The sequence below is a fragment of the Pelmatolapia mariae genome, linkage group LG22, assembly GCF_036321145.2.
Source record: "Pelmatolapia mariae isolate MD_Pm_ZW linkage group LG22, Pm_UMD_F_2, whole genome shotgun sequence".
In the NCBI taxonomy this organism is placed as follows: domain Eukaryota; kingdom Metazoa; phylum Chordata; class Actinopteri; order Cichliformes; family Cichlidae; genus Pelmatolapia; species Pelmatolapia mariae.
Window position 1 is genome coordinate 6180347 of NC_086245.2, and position 17668 is coordinate 6198014.

Sequence of the window (17668 nt, forward strand, 5' to 3'; positions counted from 1 at the left end):
AATACTTATTTATAGGTTTCATCAAAGTGTTAACTAATTATTTATCACAGCTTTAATAAATCTTAAACTCTGTGTTTCAAGACACTTCGTGTTGATACTTAGTGATTGTAAAGTGAGTGTAAATGAACTGATCTGCAGTTAATTCAAAGCACAGAAAAGCAACTGAGAGAACTATTAGTTCAACTTATTGATCTTGAATCATGATGCCTCCAAAGGTGTAGTGGTTAGCATATTGACCTAGTAAGCGAAAGGTTGCTGGTTGGACTCCAGCTCAAAACACAAATCCCCTTTGAGGTTGTGTCAGGAAAGGCATCCAGAGTTAAACCAAACATGCTTACTTATTATTGTATAAAAGTATAAAGTTATATTTTTACAGTATAAAGTTATATTTTTAAAAAATCAATTATTGCTCTTTTTATGTATTTTTCAGTGTTTTTACTTATGTATTTTTATGTGTTTATGTCTGTGAAGGTTCTCAGTCATCCAGGTCATTGTAGTCTAAGAGCTTGGAAAGAAAAGCGTCTGGACTTGTTTAAGTTGCTTGAAGACGTTTCACCTCTCATCCGAGAAGCTTCTTCAGTTCTAGGGTCAAATGGTGGAGAGTCCCAGATTTAAACCCTGTGTGAGTAACCCTCTGAGAGGGACAATGGACCCCCTAATGATCCTCTACCTAATCACATTAGCCAAGGTGTGAAAATGGGTGTGGGTCACAATCAGCCAAGGTTTCAGGTGAGCTCTCATGAAATGAAGTTAGTCCACGTGTTAAAACTGTCTCCTGTTCAGACAAAAATTCAGCTTTCACAAACGAGGAGTGAACGAAAAATTCCAAATGCATCAACAAATGTAATCAGTGGGAAAAAATAAGGATTTCTTTAAAAGCATTCAGTACAACACAAAGGTGACTGTGATGTGATGTGTTCAGTGACATCAGTTACCTTTGCTCCAGATCACGCTCTCTTTGTCAGTCAATTAATCTAAAGAAAAAAATCAACAACATTCAGGTCAAAGACTAAAGTGCTGTATGCTGCTGAAGTATTTATACCTACATTTCTATATCTATATTCCATACTGGTACTCAGGTTGTTGCACTCTATTTATTTGTATTACTTATTACTTGTTATTCTGTTTTTCTTTCTTATTCTGTTTCTTCGTTATTCTGTTTCTTTTCGCTCCAGGACCGTGGGCACGTAATTTTGTTCCACCTCATGTAAACATGTGATGCGAATGACAATAAAGAATCCTTGAATCCTAAAATACAAAACTCAACAAGATGCAAGAGGTGTCAGACAAACACGGGGCCATGACCATCTCCGCACAAACCCTCGCCTGTAATGTCACTAGTTATACAATTTAACTAGTTACTTATTCCCCAGTAACAATCTGTTATATGGCCTCGTTATTCTTCATATATGAGGCTTTAGTGGAAGCCACTGTTTCTTACTAAGATAAGAAACAGCAACTGGAGCAATGTGCACTGTCATAAAAATGTCTAGTTTGTTATATCTAGATCTTCGCCAGTGGTTGCCATGTTCAGCTTATATGTTGCTCCCACTGAGGATGTTGTTTCCTTTAGATGAGGGCATTTTGAAAACAGTAATGCGAAAACAATCAACTGTATGAGAAGAAACGTGAAATATGAAGGCGATGGCAGGTTTATATGTCAAATCTGCAGCTGGTGAGTCAGACCAGCTGAACATTGCAGAATTTTTTAAAACAATTTAAAGTGCATCAGAGTATAAAAATCCATGAGATTAATGAGTAAAAACATGCAGTACCACACAAAGATTAAGGCTGTGTGTCACACAGAGCCTGTACTGACCTGTCATCAGCTGAGTTTTGCTGGTTATGTCTGAAGAACCATGAGAAGAAAATTTTGCATCTGAGGAGGAAAAATACAAAATGATTAACAATGTTCAACTAAAAGAAAACAAATCATACAATCTGTTGATGCTGATGATAGTGTTAAATACAAACAGCTTGAACACAAACACAGGGAGAGAATCAAAGTTTTCTAAGTTGCAGGAGGATTCGTTCTGTTTTTGTCACTTTCATAGTTTAACTTGGAAAAAATATGTTAGCACAGTTTCATTGTGTAGGTCAGAACTATCTTAGAAAATCTGCTGACAGGTTTAAATCATTAGTATTAAAATGTAATTTATGTGAGCACAACAGAAATTTCAATTAGTGCACATAGAGGAGCTGCTCAGGTAAAAAGTTGACTGTGCAACATCCAGGCCATGGAAGAAGAGGAGTGACGATGTGTGGTGGTGAAAAATGACAGAGGACAGAATAAATGAAGATCCTGAGGAGTTCTGGGGATGGCTGCAGCACATCATTTGAATATCCAACGTTCTACTTTAATATTTACAAAATGTAAAAAATAAAGCCATTAGAGTCCAGCTTTATGAGGACACAAACAAATCCTCCATTCCAGTTACAAACAGACACACCTGAAGGGCTCATTTCAGGATCATTTCCAGGTGACGTGATCGTGTCTATAAAAAAAGAAAGAAAAAAGAAAAATCAAGATCTTAAAACTTCAGTAACCAGCTGAGCTGCTCTGTAGTGATGCTGTTGGTAATTTCTCACACTGCCAGTCATCTGCTTTGTTTCCATGCATTTAATTTTAGTCTCTAATTCACGTTCAGTGAAACAGCTGTTAATGTGAACAGAAATCTGCTCAAAATGTCTGAACGGAAAATTTATTTATAAGTTTTAGAAGATTTAGTTGTAAAAACAAGAAGAAGGAATCAAATTTCAGTGATCATAGCTGTGAATGCAAGAGCACTGATCCCAACACCGCTAACTCAAACAAAGCTCTCTATGTCACTTTACCTGTTACTTTATTTACTATTGGTTCCTGCAATTACTATGATAACAACATTATATTATCATGAGTCTGTGGCTTAAACATCATTGCTGTACTAGGATCTGAAGCCATTTGCAACCTGGAAAAACACTAAAAATACTGAAATCATCACTTTGGTTCACTCACCAGTTTTCTTTTTGTAAATAATGAATCCGATTAGTGCAACAACAGCAAGAACAAGAGCAGCAGTGACAATGGGTACGCTGATGGGGACGGCAGTGGGGCTGGAGCTGATCGTGATGTTGGGCACTTCTGTCGAGGCTAAGAATAAACAAATGAAAAAACAAAGAAGAAGAACAGTAAATGACTGATTTATTAATTTTAAATATTGTTTTGTAAAAAAATATACTCAAATACACTGACAAAAATGTTGAATTTGTTTTAAAAATAAAGCTCAAGACAAAACTGACATTTTTGTCCTCAACGTCTTTAACTCATTTGACTTATACTAATACTTTATTATACTAACAATATAAAAAAATAAAATTTAACCATGACTGATTAGTTAGTAATAAATAAAAATTATTCGTGATTGTGGGTTGTTGTTTTTTCAGTTTTAGACTTTTTATATCTGATCTGTGTCACATGATGAGTTCATACAGGAGGTCCATTGTGGGCTATAAAATGAGTAAAATTACATTTTGAAAATAAAGTCAGTATTTCATGATACCCATCACATATTCATAATTTCTGATTATATTCTTACCTTCATTTGTCCTGATGGCTGTTTTATCCAGTGTGGTGGTGACGTTTTCATTTATACCAGAGAACTGAAACACACAGTCGTACCTCCTCCAGTCTTCAGCTTTAACAGATGTCAGATCCAGGTTAACACTCATCTGGAAGGTCCCATCATTGCTGGTGAGGATCTCTCCTATCTCCACACCCTCATGAGTCTCCTCTCCATCTTTCCTCCAGATCATCTCGGCTCTGTTAGGATAGAAACCTGTAGCGTGGCAGCTGATGGCAGAGGAGGAAGACTTCTGAAGGAAGAGCCGGAGAGTAAAGAAAAACACAGTTCAGTGTTTCTATATAACAGCATGCTAACTTACCATTTCTGTTTGATGTAGTCTGAATGCCTTAGACACGCATATTAATGTAAATATCATGTAAAGTCTATTTTAAAAATGAAAGATACTACAGAGTCGAATAAAGAAATAAGAAAAATCTCTGAAGAGAGGGAGAAACACATTAGAAAGGGCTGTGGTAAAGGTTTTGAAATTTGAGAATTAAATTTTGATTGTTAAAAATTAATTTGAAAAAAACAATAGCGCGTAAATTTTTTTTACACATTTAATCACACTTTGCACTCCAAGCAAAGGGCAACTTTCGTCATTATACAATTTCCTGGTATACCGATTACACTGATGCACTCATCAGAGCTACGTTGCAAGGACTAATCGGAGGCAAATTTCATTTCTAAAGACAACCAGACAGAAGCCTTGATAAAAGTGTGGTTTTCTGCAAACTGTGCAAAAAGGAGTTTGCATACCACCGAAGCACTTAACCTTATGGTACCATCTAAATGCAAAACATGTTGCAGCCAGCAAAAAAACTGTGGGAGCTGTTAGTACTAGCAGTTTGAGTACAAGCAAAAGGTGTCGGCAGGCCAAACTGGATGAAATGACTGGCTTCAGGACCAAAATTAGCAAGTCAACATCAGTCAAACTTACAAATTCTCTCACAAAATAGATTGCTCTGGACTGTCGACCACTATCAGTGGTAGAAGATAGGGAGTTAGAAACTGTGCTACAGTTAGCGTCAGGTGATCCAACTTTCCAACTGCCGTGCCAAAAGACTATTTCAAGTAAAATTCAACAGCTTTATGACACTGAAAAGCAAGTAAAGTTAGATGCATCACAGACAGACCTGCTAATATGGAGGAACTACACCAGGAGTAAACAAAAGTGGGGCAACAGAAAGAGACACTCATATAGGATGTTTCCACACGGTGGATTTCAACGCTGGATTTGGTTTCTCATCTACTAAAGAATCAAGAGGCTGTTTTGCCGCTTTAGACAAACTAAAGCACAACTCCAAAAAACTCCAAAGGCTGGCGACTGTCCTTGAGCCATGCAGATAAATAAAACTATTTTTAACTTATCGTTACGGTTTCCTCAAAAAGCTCTATAGTTCACAGTTATTGTGCAGATAAATAATTACTTTCTTGAACTGTCTACTACAGGTTTGTAACTGAGCTTCATGGAGGTGAGACATATGTCTCATGTTCAGTGGTTTTACCTGCTTTCTGCCACCTGCATCACAACATGGAGGTCTCTGATAGGACTACCTTCACAAAGGACCTATCCCAACGTGTAGCTACACTCAACCATCACTGGCTCAAGATAGCTACTGTGCTTGACCCACGCTTTAAGGATTTAAAGTGTCTTTCAAGGGGAGCGCGAGAAGAGGTTTGGACCAGCCTTGAAGGACCTGCTGCAGGAACAATGTAAAGATGACACCACAAAGGAGCCAGCCACAACAAAGAGCCTCCTCCTCTCTTCATTGTATTCAGACTCTGATTCAGATGAGGAAGCCCTGTGTAACAGGGCCCTGAGGTTGTACAGAGCAGAATCCACCATCAGCGAGACAGACTGGCCGCTGCAGGGGTGGCGAGTCGAGCAGGGACCCACCCACAGCTATCTGCAGTACCAAGTATTTGATTAGTCCTGCCACTTCTGTCCCATGTGAGAGACTGTTCTCACTTGCAGATCACATAGTAGCAAAGCATAGAGCTGCCCTGAGCTCTGAAAATGTGAACAGGTTAGTTTGTCTGAATAACTGGCTGAAAGAGACGGACAGTAAATAAGCATGGAGGTATTGTGAGTCCAATGGGTTTGTTATTTTTTGCACTAAAATGTTTGATGATCAAACTGTTTTAGACTAATGTACAAAATAATGTTGGCTAAGGTTACTCAGAGTTTAAAGGTGAAGCTGGTCAAATGAGGTTTTATGTTTCTGCCTTTTTTTAAGAAGAAAAACTGCACTTTATGTTGAAATGTTTATTATTATTATTTAAAGACAATACCACTTTGAACATGTACTTAAAGTACTTAAAATAACACTTTATTTTTAAGTCTGCCAAATTTTGTCCAGGGATATTATTATTTTCTCTGCTTTACATTGCAAATGCAGTTTCAGTGCTTTTTTCCCACCAGAAATTAAAAGAACCTGAGTTTACAATATTCTGTGTGTCTATTATTTGATTCTGTCGCCCACTAAAATGTTTTTAAATCAAAAAAACATTTGCGCTTTGGGGCAAATTTTCTTGTGTAATTAAATGTGATTAATCGAGATTAATTAATTACAAAGCCTCTAATTAATTAGATTATTTCTTTTTAATTGAGTCCCACCTTTATTAAAAACACATGAGATTAGCAGGGAGAGAGTAAGAGAGAAAAACACTAAAATGAACTAAAAAGAAAATGTATTAAGTATTACTTAATAAAAATGAGGTAAATTATCACACTAAGTCTGGTCATGTGATTGTACCTGTTCTCATTAAAGAGCTCCTCCCATAGTTCAGATACTTCTTCAGCCACTCAGGACAAATCTGAGTGTAATAGTTCTTCACACTGGTTAAAAAAGCTTTGTTACTGTCCCACTTATGTTTGGTCACCACAGCCTGTTGTTTAGGAGCGACCCACGTCTCTGTCTGCAGGTCAAATATTATGAAGTCTTCTCCATCATATCCAAACTGCTCATATCCGCCCACCTCATTCGTCACATAATCCCATTCACAGCCGTACATCTGCTGGAAAATGTGAACACCTGAAAGAAGAACATAGACGGAGACGAGGAAGCAGAGTGAGATCCAGCATCGTCTCGTATTAACATAGAGACCAGTATAAACACTCAGTCCTCGTCTAATCTGTGGACCTAGAACAAATATTTAGTGCTTTAGATCTCAGCAGAAATGCTGTTTCCAAAATGTTAAATAAAACCGGTGAATAACACCTAATTAACAAAATCTTTAGGTTTCACAAGTCTTCATTTTGCTCTTCTTCCTCTTTCAGTCACTCTCTTTAACGGTCACCAGAGCAGATCTACCTCCATCTCACTCCATCCATAGCATCCTCATCTGTCACACCAACGATCTTAAATGTCTTCTCTACATCCATGAAATTCCTCCAAGGTCTTTCTCTTTCCAAACCATCTCAGCCTTGCCACTTGGTCACTCCCAATAAAAACATCATTAGCTCTGTCACCTCCAACTCGGTGCCTTCATCTCCACACCATGCATCACAGCAGGTCTCATTACCATCTTGAAAACTTCCTTTAGACTTGCTACTATCTTCTTGCCATAGATCACACACACTGCCTCTTTTCTTCATCCCTCTTGTGTACTGCCTGCAGTTTTGGAGGTTGACCTCAGGTATTTAAATTAATAATCTTCACTATGTCTGCTTCTTCCATCCTCTCTGTTACACCGTTCTTGCTGTCATTCACACACGTGTACTCTGTGTTGCCTCTACTAATTTTTATTTTTCTTCTCACCAGCATATAACCCCTTCCTTTCCACCTGCTTCTTGCTCTCACTACAGATCACATCACCGTCTGGAAACATCATAGTCCATGGAGACTTCAGTCTGACCTGTTAAGCTGTCCATCCCCATTACAAACATGAAGGGGCTCAGAGCAGATCTATGATGTAATCCCACCCCCACCTTGAACCCATCTGTCACTCCAACCACACACAACTGTGTCTTACTGTACAGGTACATGTCCTGTGCCACCCTCACATACTTCTCTGTCATCCCTGAGTTTCTCATGCAGCACCACAGTTCACCTTTTGGCATCTTATCACATGCTTTCTTTGTAACACCTTCTGACCTCCTCTAAACTTTTCCATCAACACTGAAAGAAACATCACGTCTGTGGTGCTCTTTCTCAGCATGAAGCCATACTGCCGCTTCCCCGTTCCCCAGACGTTAAACAGTCTGGTTAAAAAGTCCACTGCTCTCTCTCCTAAACATCCCCATAACTCCACAGGTATGTGATCTGGACAAACTGCCTTTCCACTCTTCATCCTCTTACAGCTGCCCTCACGTCTTCTTTACTCATCCCCTGCACTCTGCCTCCATCTGCCCTTTACATTCATCGTGAGTCATTCTGTATTTAAATCTTTTTTATTTGAATGAAGCATTTTTAAAGTGTATGTATGCAAATCTGTTTACGAGTAAAATAAATGCTGAAAACATTAACAGCAAATATCAGTAAAAAAACAAGAAAATATAAACAAACCTCCAGTCTGGTTGAAGCGCTGCTTTGCAATTTCAATGTTGGCTTTGAACACCTGCTGGGCACTTACAAAGCCCCCAGTCTCTCTCTCCCAGTACTGCTCATCTATATTTCTCTTCATCCAGTCCTGTTTGGACACAGCTTTCATGGTGTTGCTGTCAAACTGAACCATCTGAACTTCATCGACCATCCCAACAACCACGAACTCTGGGAAGTTTGGGACTTGAGAGGATGCAGTGTAGAAATACTTCAGAGAGTGCTTCACTGGAAGAAATATTTAATGTTGTGAGAAACGCAGCTTTATAAATCACAGTATTTTCAAAATTTAAAAAACTATCGTGATCTGCCCTATAAATACAAAAAAAAAATTATGAATCAATGTTTTATTTTTCTGATCATCTTTTATTAAAAATTTACATTTTGTAACTTTTAACAACATTATTTTGTAAAAACTGGTGTTTGTAGGTAAAATGTAATTTTGAGTTGATTATATTTTCATGATGCATCAGTAATGATTTACACTCCTTATTGTGGCATTAACCTGACCAAAGGCTGCCAATGAACTCATTTTTTAAATATTCTGCAGTATAAACATTTTTTTTTCTTCTATTACATTTCTACATTTCTACACCTTACACCATAAAACGTTACGAGCATCTTACATTGTTCTTTTCTAGAATGGTACATTTAATTTTAGCAAAAAGTAACTTATTATAACTTGTAAACCACGGCTGATTTAGGTTTTGATGTTTGTAGCTGTTTGTAGGTTTTCTACAAACAGCTACAAACATCAGGGACCCCCACCACCCCTCTCATGGCTGTTCTCCCTCCTGCCATCTGGAAAGAAGTGCAGGAGCATCAGCTGCAGAACCAGCAGGATGCTGGAAGACTTCTTGTAGAAACTGTGAGCCTAATAAACGGACTTTGGCCCTTCCCCCTTAAATCAGTACACACACTTATCTAATCTGATCTAATTTAATCCCTCTCTGTGAGAGGACTGCTGCTTGCTGAATGAATGTCATTGTTAACACCTGAGAGTTTGTTGAGTGTCTCGGCAAACTGCTGCTTCATTGTCTTCATTTTTTTTTACTGATTATTGTACTGTAGAGGCTGGAGAGAAGCAACATTATTTTGAAGCCTCTATATTTCTGTAAAAATGACATTAACCTTAAATCTTGATGTACATAAACGTGCTTAATACACACGTTCTAAACAAAATCATTGCTTAATTACGTGTGCAAGCTGAGAGTCTGTTTCTAGTGACACCTGAGCCACCTTTGAGCATCACCGTCTCTAAAGAACAGTTTCATTTTTATAAAGCTTCATTTACCTGCAGACACAGACGCTGTCCAGTAAAGAAGTAGTTTAATATACGTCCTCATTTTCAATTCAATACTCGCAGTATAAGAAGAAGAAGAAAAAAATTACATCCTTTTATTGTTTAAATTTTGCCAGAAAAATGAAACTTCAGCTTCTGAGTCCGCGTGCGCAGTAGCACCTCTCTGACCAATAAGAATTCAAAGCTGGATGCGCCTCACCAGTAACCGGGCAAAATGAGAGAACAGTTTTTTTTGTTTGTTTGTTTGTTTTTTTTTACCTTATGACACAACAGGTAGAAACAAAGAGCTAGAGTGACGCTGGGGTTAAAGACACATACAAATCATGTATATGTGTGTCACAGCTTTTATCACACATTTTCTGGACTTATTTATACTTAATCATATTCTTACTAATTTCATTTTAAAAGTAATTTAAATTATGATCATGTTTAAACCCTTATGCAATAAACCTTGAGTTCGCTGGGGAATCCAGATATAATTATTCATCCACCCACACATGTAGCTGACAACCTTTTCCATCTGGTTTTGGACAAGAGATAAGTCCAGTCCAGAGAGAGAGAGAAAGAGGAAACCATACATTCTCACATCAACACCTATGCTTGATTAAATCACCGGCTAACCTAAAATACACGTTTTTGGACTATAGGGTCAAGTCAGAGCATAAGAAGTCTAAAAGAAGTGTTCAACAAACTAGCATCCTACAATATACCAACATAAAAACAAATTTTTACAGGTAAAAGTCCTGTAGTCAAAATCACTCTTAAATAATTAAAAAAGATTTTTTTATATTTATTATATATAAATTTGTAAGAGATTACTGATTTTGTAAGGAGTATTTATACAGTGTTGTCTGGTTGAGTTCCATCATTTACAGTTCAGAAGTTTAAAGCTTGGCAAACCACAGGGGTCACCCACCTCTGTGTAACCTGAGGATTCCTGACATGAAAGCCTGCACACTGAAAACATGAGAGGTCAAGATCAGATACTGCTGACTCTTTAACTAGAACATACTCAGAGGTTTCAGGTGCAGGTGTAATGTGCTTTTAACAGTGAGTTTTATTTCATGAGCTTATAATATGATTTCGATTCCTGAAAAGTCAATGAAGCTGTCAAATGTATAAAGCAAAGCAAAAAAAGAAAATAATTTATTTCTAGTATATTGGGGTAGACAGACCAAAGGAAAACATGTAGTGACAAAACCTCTATACACTTAATAACATGGCTAAGGTTAGACACTAATGCTGCAGTGCCAGGAGGAAACAGTCTGAGCCAGAGAAAGGTGCCCAATATTTAGGGTTGGTAAATATTCAGAGCTTCTCATATTTTATCTTAGAAAAGCAGAAAAGTGCCCAGTTTAACCAGATTACAGAGGCTGTTTTCAGTGTTATAACATGATGATGAATTAGAGCTTTAATTATGCAGAGAAAATGAGCAGGTTTTTAAGGTGAATTCAGAGAACGTGAATGTGAAAGAACCAAAGAACCTTGAATAAATGAGCAAACTGAGTGATCCCATTTAGCCTCCTGCAACATCACATCTTTTACAATTTAGATTTGGCTCTTAATCTTTTAACTTGTCTGCATATGTAAACTTACAGCTTCAGTCACTTTCTTCTGTCTTTAAAGTGTAAAGAAGAACATTGTGCTCCTAAAAAAATGGAACATTTTTCACATCAGATCAAAGGAATCCACCTAAAATCAGACAGAGCTCTGATGCATGAGTTTGTGTTTCTGTGTGACCTTCCTAAACTCACACAGACACATGCTGCTGTGTGTTGTCACTGTGAGACACCCAGCTGGTGCTTTTCTGGCGTGACTGAAAAAAAGAAGGAACATAAGCTGAAGCGCCAGTGGAAACAATCCTCTGATCATTCACGGTGTTAGAGCGCCGCCACTGGACAAACAGCACGTCCCTCTGCTCTGCCTTCTGAGAAATCACGTGACCACTCTGTTAGGTTTCGTTTTTGTGTTTTTGATGGTGGATCTGGTTCGGTTTGCAAGCGTGCCGCGCAAACAAAGAGGCTGTCATCTCATTTAAGCGCGTCAGGAAGTCAAAGCTTCTTGTTTTCCTGGTTCTGCAACATTGCTGTAATGATGAATAAGTGAAGCTATCGTAAGAGAAACTTTAGCAGTCTAGAACTATGTATGTATAAGAACGAGTACAACTACAATATTTAAGTATTTAAGTCCAAGCGTTACAGACCTAATATTAAAACAAACCTGTGTGTTTTTGGATTTTACGATTTTTTACTGTTTCTGATTCTCTTGTCCTCATCTGAAATTTTGCTTTTTTATTTATTTTTCGAGTGGGATTTGCCACAATCTCCAATTTTAACCCCCCCCCCCCCCCCCCCCCCCCCCCCCCCCCCCAAAAAAAAAACAACATATCTCTGGCCCCAGACAAAATATGCAGTAGCTTCTCTCTGACCAATAGGAATTCACAGCTGGCTGCATATCAACAGTAACCAGGGATAAAAAAGGGAACCAAGGTTTTCTTTGGAAAGTGAAAGTTATCAGACCAGAATGATCTCAGAAACTAGTGTTATGTAATCTGTGTCTTTAACCATTGTAGGCCGTCTAATCAAAATCATCTATATTTGTGTCACAGTTGCTACCACATATTTTCTGATGTTATTCATACTTAATCATATTTTTACTGTCATTTCAATAAGAAAATTAAATTATGCTCATGTTTACACTCATATGCCCCCCCCCCCCCCACACACACACAAATTCAAGTGGCAACCTATTCAGCAGGAATGTTGTTCTTCAACATTCCTGCTGATTACAGTTTTTTCTGAATGCTTAAACCCTAACTGTGATTCTTATAGCACAATTTCTAAAACTATTAATACTTATAGCAAAACCACTCACTGAGTTTGCAAAACTAAAAGCACAAACACTGCTTTGCACTCAGTTTGCCATTTTGTAACACACACTTTGCAAAACTGTAGGCACAATCCACTGCACAGCACTCTTTTTGCAGAACTGTAAACACAACTCACTGCTTACACTCAATTTGCAAAGGATCAACACACTCCTAGCAAAACTATACACATTTAAGGCCATTATTTACACTATTTTGCCAACTGTCTGGCACACTGTCACATGTGAAAACTTTTTTAGATAATTAGTTCACTTTGCAATCAGCCTAAGCACTATAATACAGGTAAGCTGTGTGTGTGGAGTACAGTGGAGGGAGCAGGAAGAGTGAGAAGTAGAGGAGGCCGAGGAAGAGGACGTGGAGGTGAAGAAGTAGGACGAAGAGGACAACAAGGACAAGGAGGAGCAAGAGGAGGACGAGGAGGGGGGAGAGGAAGGGTAAGAAGAGTAAGAAATAGAATTGCTGATGACATCAGAGCTACAATAGTGGACCATGTAATCAACCATGGAGTGACCCTGAGGGAAGCTGGCCAACGGGTTCAGCCTAACTTGAGCCGCTACACTGTAGCAAGCATCATAAGGACATTTTGAAATGAGAGTTGGTTAGTACAGTCACTTTGCACTAAGATTTGTAGCACTGCCATGCTAATGAGAAACACAACAATACCATAGATGTAAAATTCCAGAAGATATTTTCCCCTGTGCCTTGGACTAGAGCAGCGCTCCCCAACCCCCGGGCCTCGGACCGGTACCGGCCCGTGAGTCGTTTGGTACCGGGCCGCGAGAGTTGAGGCTCAGGTGTGAAATGTATGGTTTTCAGGGTTTTTATCGGTTTTCAGTGTTATTTTGTTATAGTTTTTATCGTTAACTCGCTTTTCCTGGGTCTTTTCAAGTGTGTTATGAATAAATCTTCTTTTTTTTTTTTGGTACCGGTACTAGTTTTATTTTGTTGTATTTATCCGCGACACCTTAAAGGCCGGTCCCTGAAAATATTGTCTGGCATAAACCGGTCCGTGGCACAAAAAAGGTTGGGGACCGCTGGACTAGAGGACATTTCATGTGATGTAGACGAAATTTTGTGGCCAGATCCACAGAGATGACACAATATAGACTGATTTCTTTTTTTTTCCTCAGTGAAATTACTATTTCGTTTTGACTTGGAAATAAACACTTGTGTTTGTTTTGATGTGTGTGAATAAACACCAGTACTTGAAGTTTGGATCCCTCTATGCTTACGGATCTATGACAAAAGTATGAGCTCAAACTGACATAGCCTACCTTGTGCACAGAGAAAGCAAAAGCCAGATGTGTTTTTCATTCATACCATCAGTGTGTAGTTGGTGCATTGTGTGCTTATTAATTTGATGGCTTGTGTTTACTGTCTGATACAAAAATACCATTTTTACAAAGGTGTGGTGAGTTAAGCAAAGGTTATTCGCTTTTACAAGAAAACTACAATGTTCTGCTGATTGGGTGAAGAGTTTTCTTATTTGTGTGTAGAGTTTTGCAAAAATAGCCAATAGTTACAAAAAATGAGCTCAAGCCATCAGAAAAAACTGTAAGCTCAACGGCAGGACTTTTTTCCCCCCTCCAGAGCAGGGTTCTCCACCATGTGCTGCTGGTTTGTCAGATGGCGCCATCTAGCAATAGGATTGTAGTACTACTACTGACTATAACACATTGCAGATTTCGGTTAACCAAGTTCTGTTTTCTTATCCCTCCCAATCTCAGTGCATAATGCAGGTACGGTGGCTGCTATAGAACAAACAAGTTTTTGTTCTGCCCCATTTTGGCTGCAGGGCTCTCTGCAGAAAAACGTGCCATCTCTGGAATGCAAAAGTGCTTCCTGTTGATGTTAGAACTGAAGAAGACTCTTTCATGAGAGGTGAAAAGACTGAAAAGGAAAACAAAGACAAATCAAGAAATAGGGGGCAGAGTTTTTAGACTTAGAAAAAAAAACTATGATATGCTCTGAAAGAATTAATTCTTATTAAACTTTAAAAATGGATGTAAAATGCAGATTGTTTAATTGGGTCACAGACTTTCTTGGTAAAAGATCAATAAGAGTTTGTATGAATGGTGCAGAATCTAATAGCTGTGTAGTTAAGAATGGGACTCCTCATGGCAGAGTGTTTAACCCATTATTCATTTTAATTATGATTAAACATATCTTTGATCAAATTCCTAAGCATATACAGATTGCAGCTTTTGCAGATGATACAGTCATCAGGAAGAAGTGTGCAGACTATTAAAAAGCAGCCGCAAGAAGCATTTAAGCAGGTACAAATATGAACTACTACATGAGGATTTCAGTTCTCCATAGAAGATAACAAAACAAAAATCGTGTATTTAAAAAGGAAACATTGATTGCTTCATCTGTCATCTGCCATTTAAATTTTTAGGATTGCACTTTCATGTAAAGCTTACATGGGCACAGCATGTGGGAATCAAGAAATGCCATAAAAAAATGTATATGCATATATATCACTGATAACACTGAGTTTGGATTATGAAGCTGTAGCACCAGTATCGTGTTATTTGTATTGAGGCACAATCAGTTTTGGAGCATTTAACTGAACTCAGCAGAGTGTAGTGGACCTGCACGCTTCACATTTATTGTGCTGCTTCTGTGAGCAGTCACATCAACAATAAACATTAGTGGCACTAGTGGATGGAATAACAAAACAGACCAGAAGAAAGATACATATATTTTTAAAGACTAATCTTCCTCTGACTTCAGTCTTACCTGTATTGCTCTTGATTTTTGTTTTGTCTAGTTTAGTGATGATGTCCTTGTTGACACCACCGAGCTGAAACACAGTGATGTGGTGTGACTGACGAACGTTTCAGATCAGCACTCATCTGAAAGGTCTCGTCATTGTTGGGGAGGCTCTCTTCTTTGTGTAGGGCCCACTTATGAGTAGGGATGGATATCGTTTAGGTCGGCGCTCCCCAACCTTTTTTGCGCCACGGACCGGTTTATGCCCGACAATATTTTCACGGACCGGCCTTTAAGGTGTCGCGGATAAATACAACAACAAAACAAAAACTAGTATCGGTACCGAAAAAAAGAAGAAGATTTATTCATAACACACGTGAAAAGACCCAGGAAAACCGAGTTAACGATAAAAACTATAACAAAATAACGCTAAAAACCGATAAAAATCCTGAAAACCATACATTTCACACCCGAGTCTCAACTCTCGCGGCCCGGTACCAAACGACTCACGGACCGGGGGTTGGGGACCGCTGGTTTAGGTTTTATCCGATACCGGTGCCAAACCGGTACTTAAACGGTGCTCGAACCGGTGCTTAAAGAATGGAGAACACAAACTTTGCCCAAAAAGTTGTCGTTGTCAGATTTCAGGTGTTACCTCGTTTGCACAGTATCACAGTATCAGTTTAAAGCACTTGTTGCAGGCTGCTGAGTTTGCATCTTTTGCTGTGAAGTACAGCCAGACTTTTGACCGCTTCGCCTTGGGCATTTTTAATCTGTAGCTCTGCTCTAAAAGAACGTACGTACCTGGCCCCGCCTACTATCCTCGGAAATGTAAAATGATTGGCTAGAATCCAAAGTGTATGACATCTCAGGGAAATAAAGCACCGAAATGTGTGCTGCTTTTCGGTCTGGTTACTACCGTTTATGTCAGAACCGGTGTTGTCCCAAAAAGTGATTTCCAATGATTCTGTGTATTTTTTATGTGTAATATCTTTACGTATGTTGGTAAATAGACTTCGGTGAACAGGGTTTACAAAGGGTTTATATATAGAATTAAAAAATTATCTGTTTTTCAAGTATCTTTACAACTCTGTGTTATTGTACTTACAGTATAACCAATCCGGTCCTTTATCCCCACTTAAAATATTTTTACAGAACTATTGTAATATTTGCTGCCATTTCTGCTGTCCTCTTGGCCAGCTTACTCTTACAAAAGACATTTTTAATGTTAATGAGATTTTTTTTTAACTGCCTAAATAAAGGTTATATAAAAGTCACTGCCAAAAACTGATTGCGGCTTCTGCCTTGTTACACGAATGTTGTTTGTGGCTCAAGATGACTTTATGTCATCCATGAGGGATGCATTTGACATATGTTTCACATATTATAGCCCAACAAGGTACTTATAGCTGTTTAATATGAGCAATCAGTTTTTGGCAAATACCGGAAATCAGTTTTTGGCAGACAATCACTTTTTGGCACAACACCGGTACCCATCCCTATGAGGACATTATACTGCCACTGTTCTATCACCATTTTTATGGTGCAAACTTAAAGTTATGGTGTAAACGTTAGCTTATATTGTTGTAAAGCAGTTACTGTTAAAACGATGTTAGTGTCACACAGTGGAAATTTGTATTTCTCTTTTATATTGGTTTTATTCTGATTTTAGTGTTTGTGAGTGTAGTTTTTTTTTTTTTTTTTTGCATGATTTTATCCTTTTTGTATTGAATGTTTTTTACTGTTTTATTTGACATTGTTTTAATCCATTGTGGACTGGCTGGGCATCATAGTGATAGTGATCACCTGCTGATGCATGGGTGTGTCCTGAAGCGGCCTATCAGCTATTTAAAGGATGCTGGCTGAGCACTGGAAGAGAGAGGCCCCAGATATGAAGAAAAACGCATGAATGCCAGCATGGAAAGGAGGGACTGGCTGCCTGTTCGTGGGATGCGACGGGTCATTTGGAGACGGTCAGCATGACCTGGCGACCCAGTCCCAAGATCAGGAACAGCGACAGTAGGAGACAACTCGTTGACAGTGGTGGTTCTGTTTAAGAGGAACACAAAAATCTTAATCTTTGATTGTATTGAGACTGCTGTGATGCTTCATTGTGTTAAATATTTTTTAAACATGCTCTGCTTCTCCCCTTTGATTTATCAGAAGAAATTACACCTTATATTAATTACAACTGGAAACTAAATGCAGTAATTTAATGTCACTATTATGTTAGATTTGTTGAGCAAACTTATTTCCCATCAATTACAATCAATAAGCATCTGAAACTAAATTCTCAACAATTCATTTAATGATATGAATCATGAATAACCAATGAGGTCACAGTTTATGGAGGCAAACGAAGTGACACTGCTCCGTGTTTCATTGCAAAATTTGTCTATAAGCTTAAAAAGACAAAAATAAAATTGTAACAACAGACCGCACATACTTTTATCTGGCAAGGTGTGATTGCTGCAGACCACATCCCACCACAAAAATATATTAACATTCCTAGATCAATCAAGCAATGACTTTTTGTGCTTTTGAAGCACATAACATGGTAAAATGGTAAATGTAGTAAACATAGTAAAAACTAACTGTGTGCAGGGTAGTTTGTCAT

At 38.3% G+C, this 17668-nt stretch overlaps 1 protein-coding gene across 1 annotated transcript; it reads right to left on the reverse strand.

Annotated features, from left to right (window-relative positions):
• Window positions 1-459: 459 nt before the first annotated feature.
• On the reverse strand, window positions 460-9492 carry LOC135932736 (major histocompatibility complex class I-related gene protein-like). The gene is made up of 10 exons (XM_065470335.1): window positions 9441-9492; window positions 8114-8374; window positions 6362-6640; window positions 4747-4755; window positions 3576-3872; window positions 2996-3130; window positions 2451-2495; window positions 1820-1879; window positions 936-974; window positions 460-775 (listed from the first exon to the last, which is right to left on the reverse strand). The coding sequence occupies exons 1-9, from the start codon at window positions 9490-9492 to the stop codon at window positions 970-972; spliced, it is 1143 nt and encodes a 380-aa protein (XP_065326407.1). The 3' UTR covers window positions 460-775; window positions 936-969.
• Between the last annotated feature and the right edge of the window lie 8176 nt (window positions 9493-17668).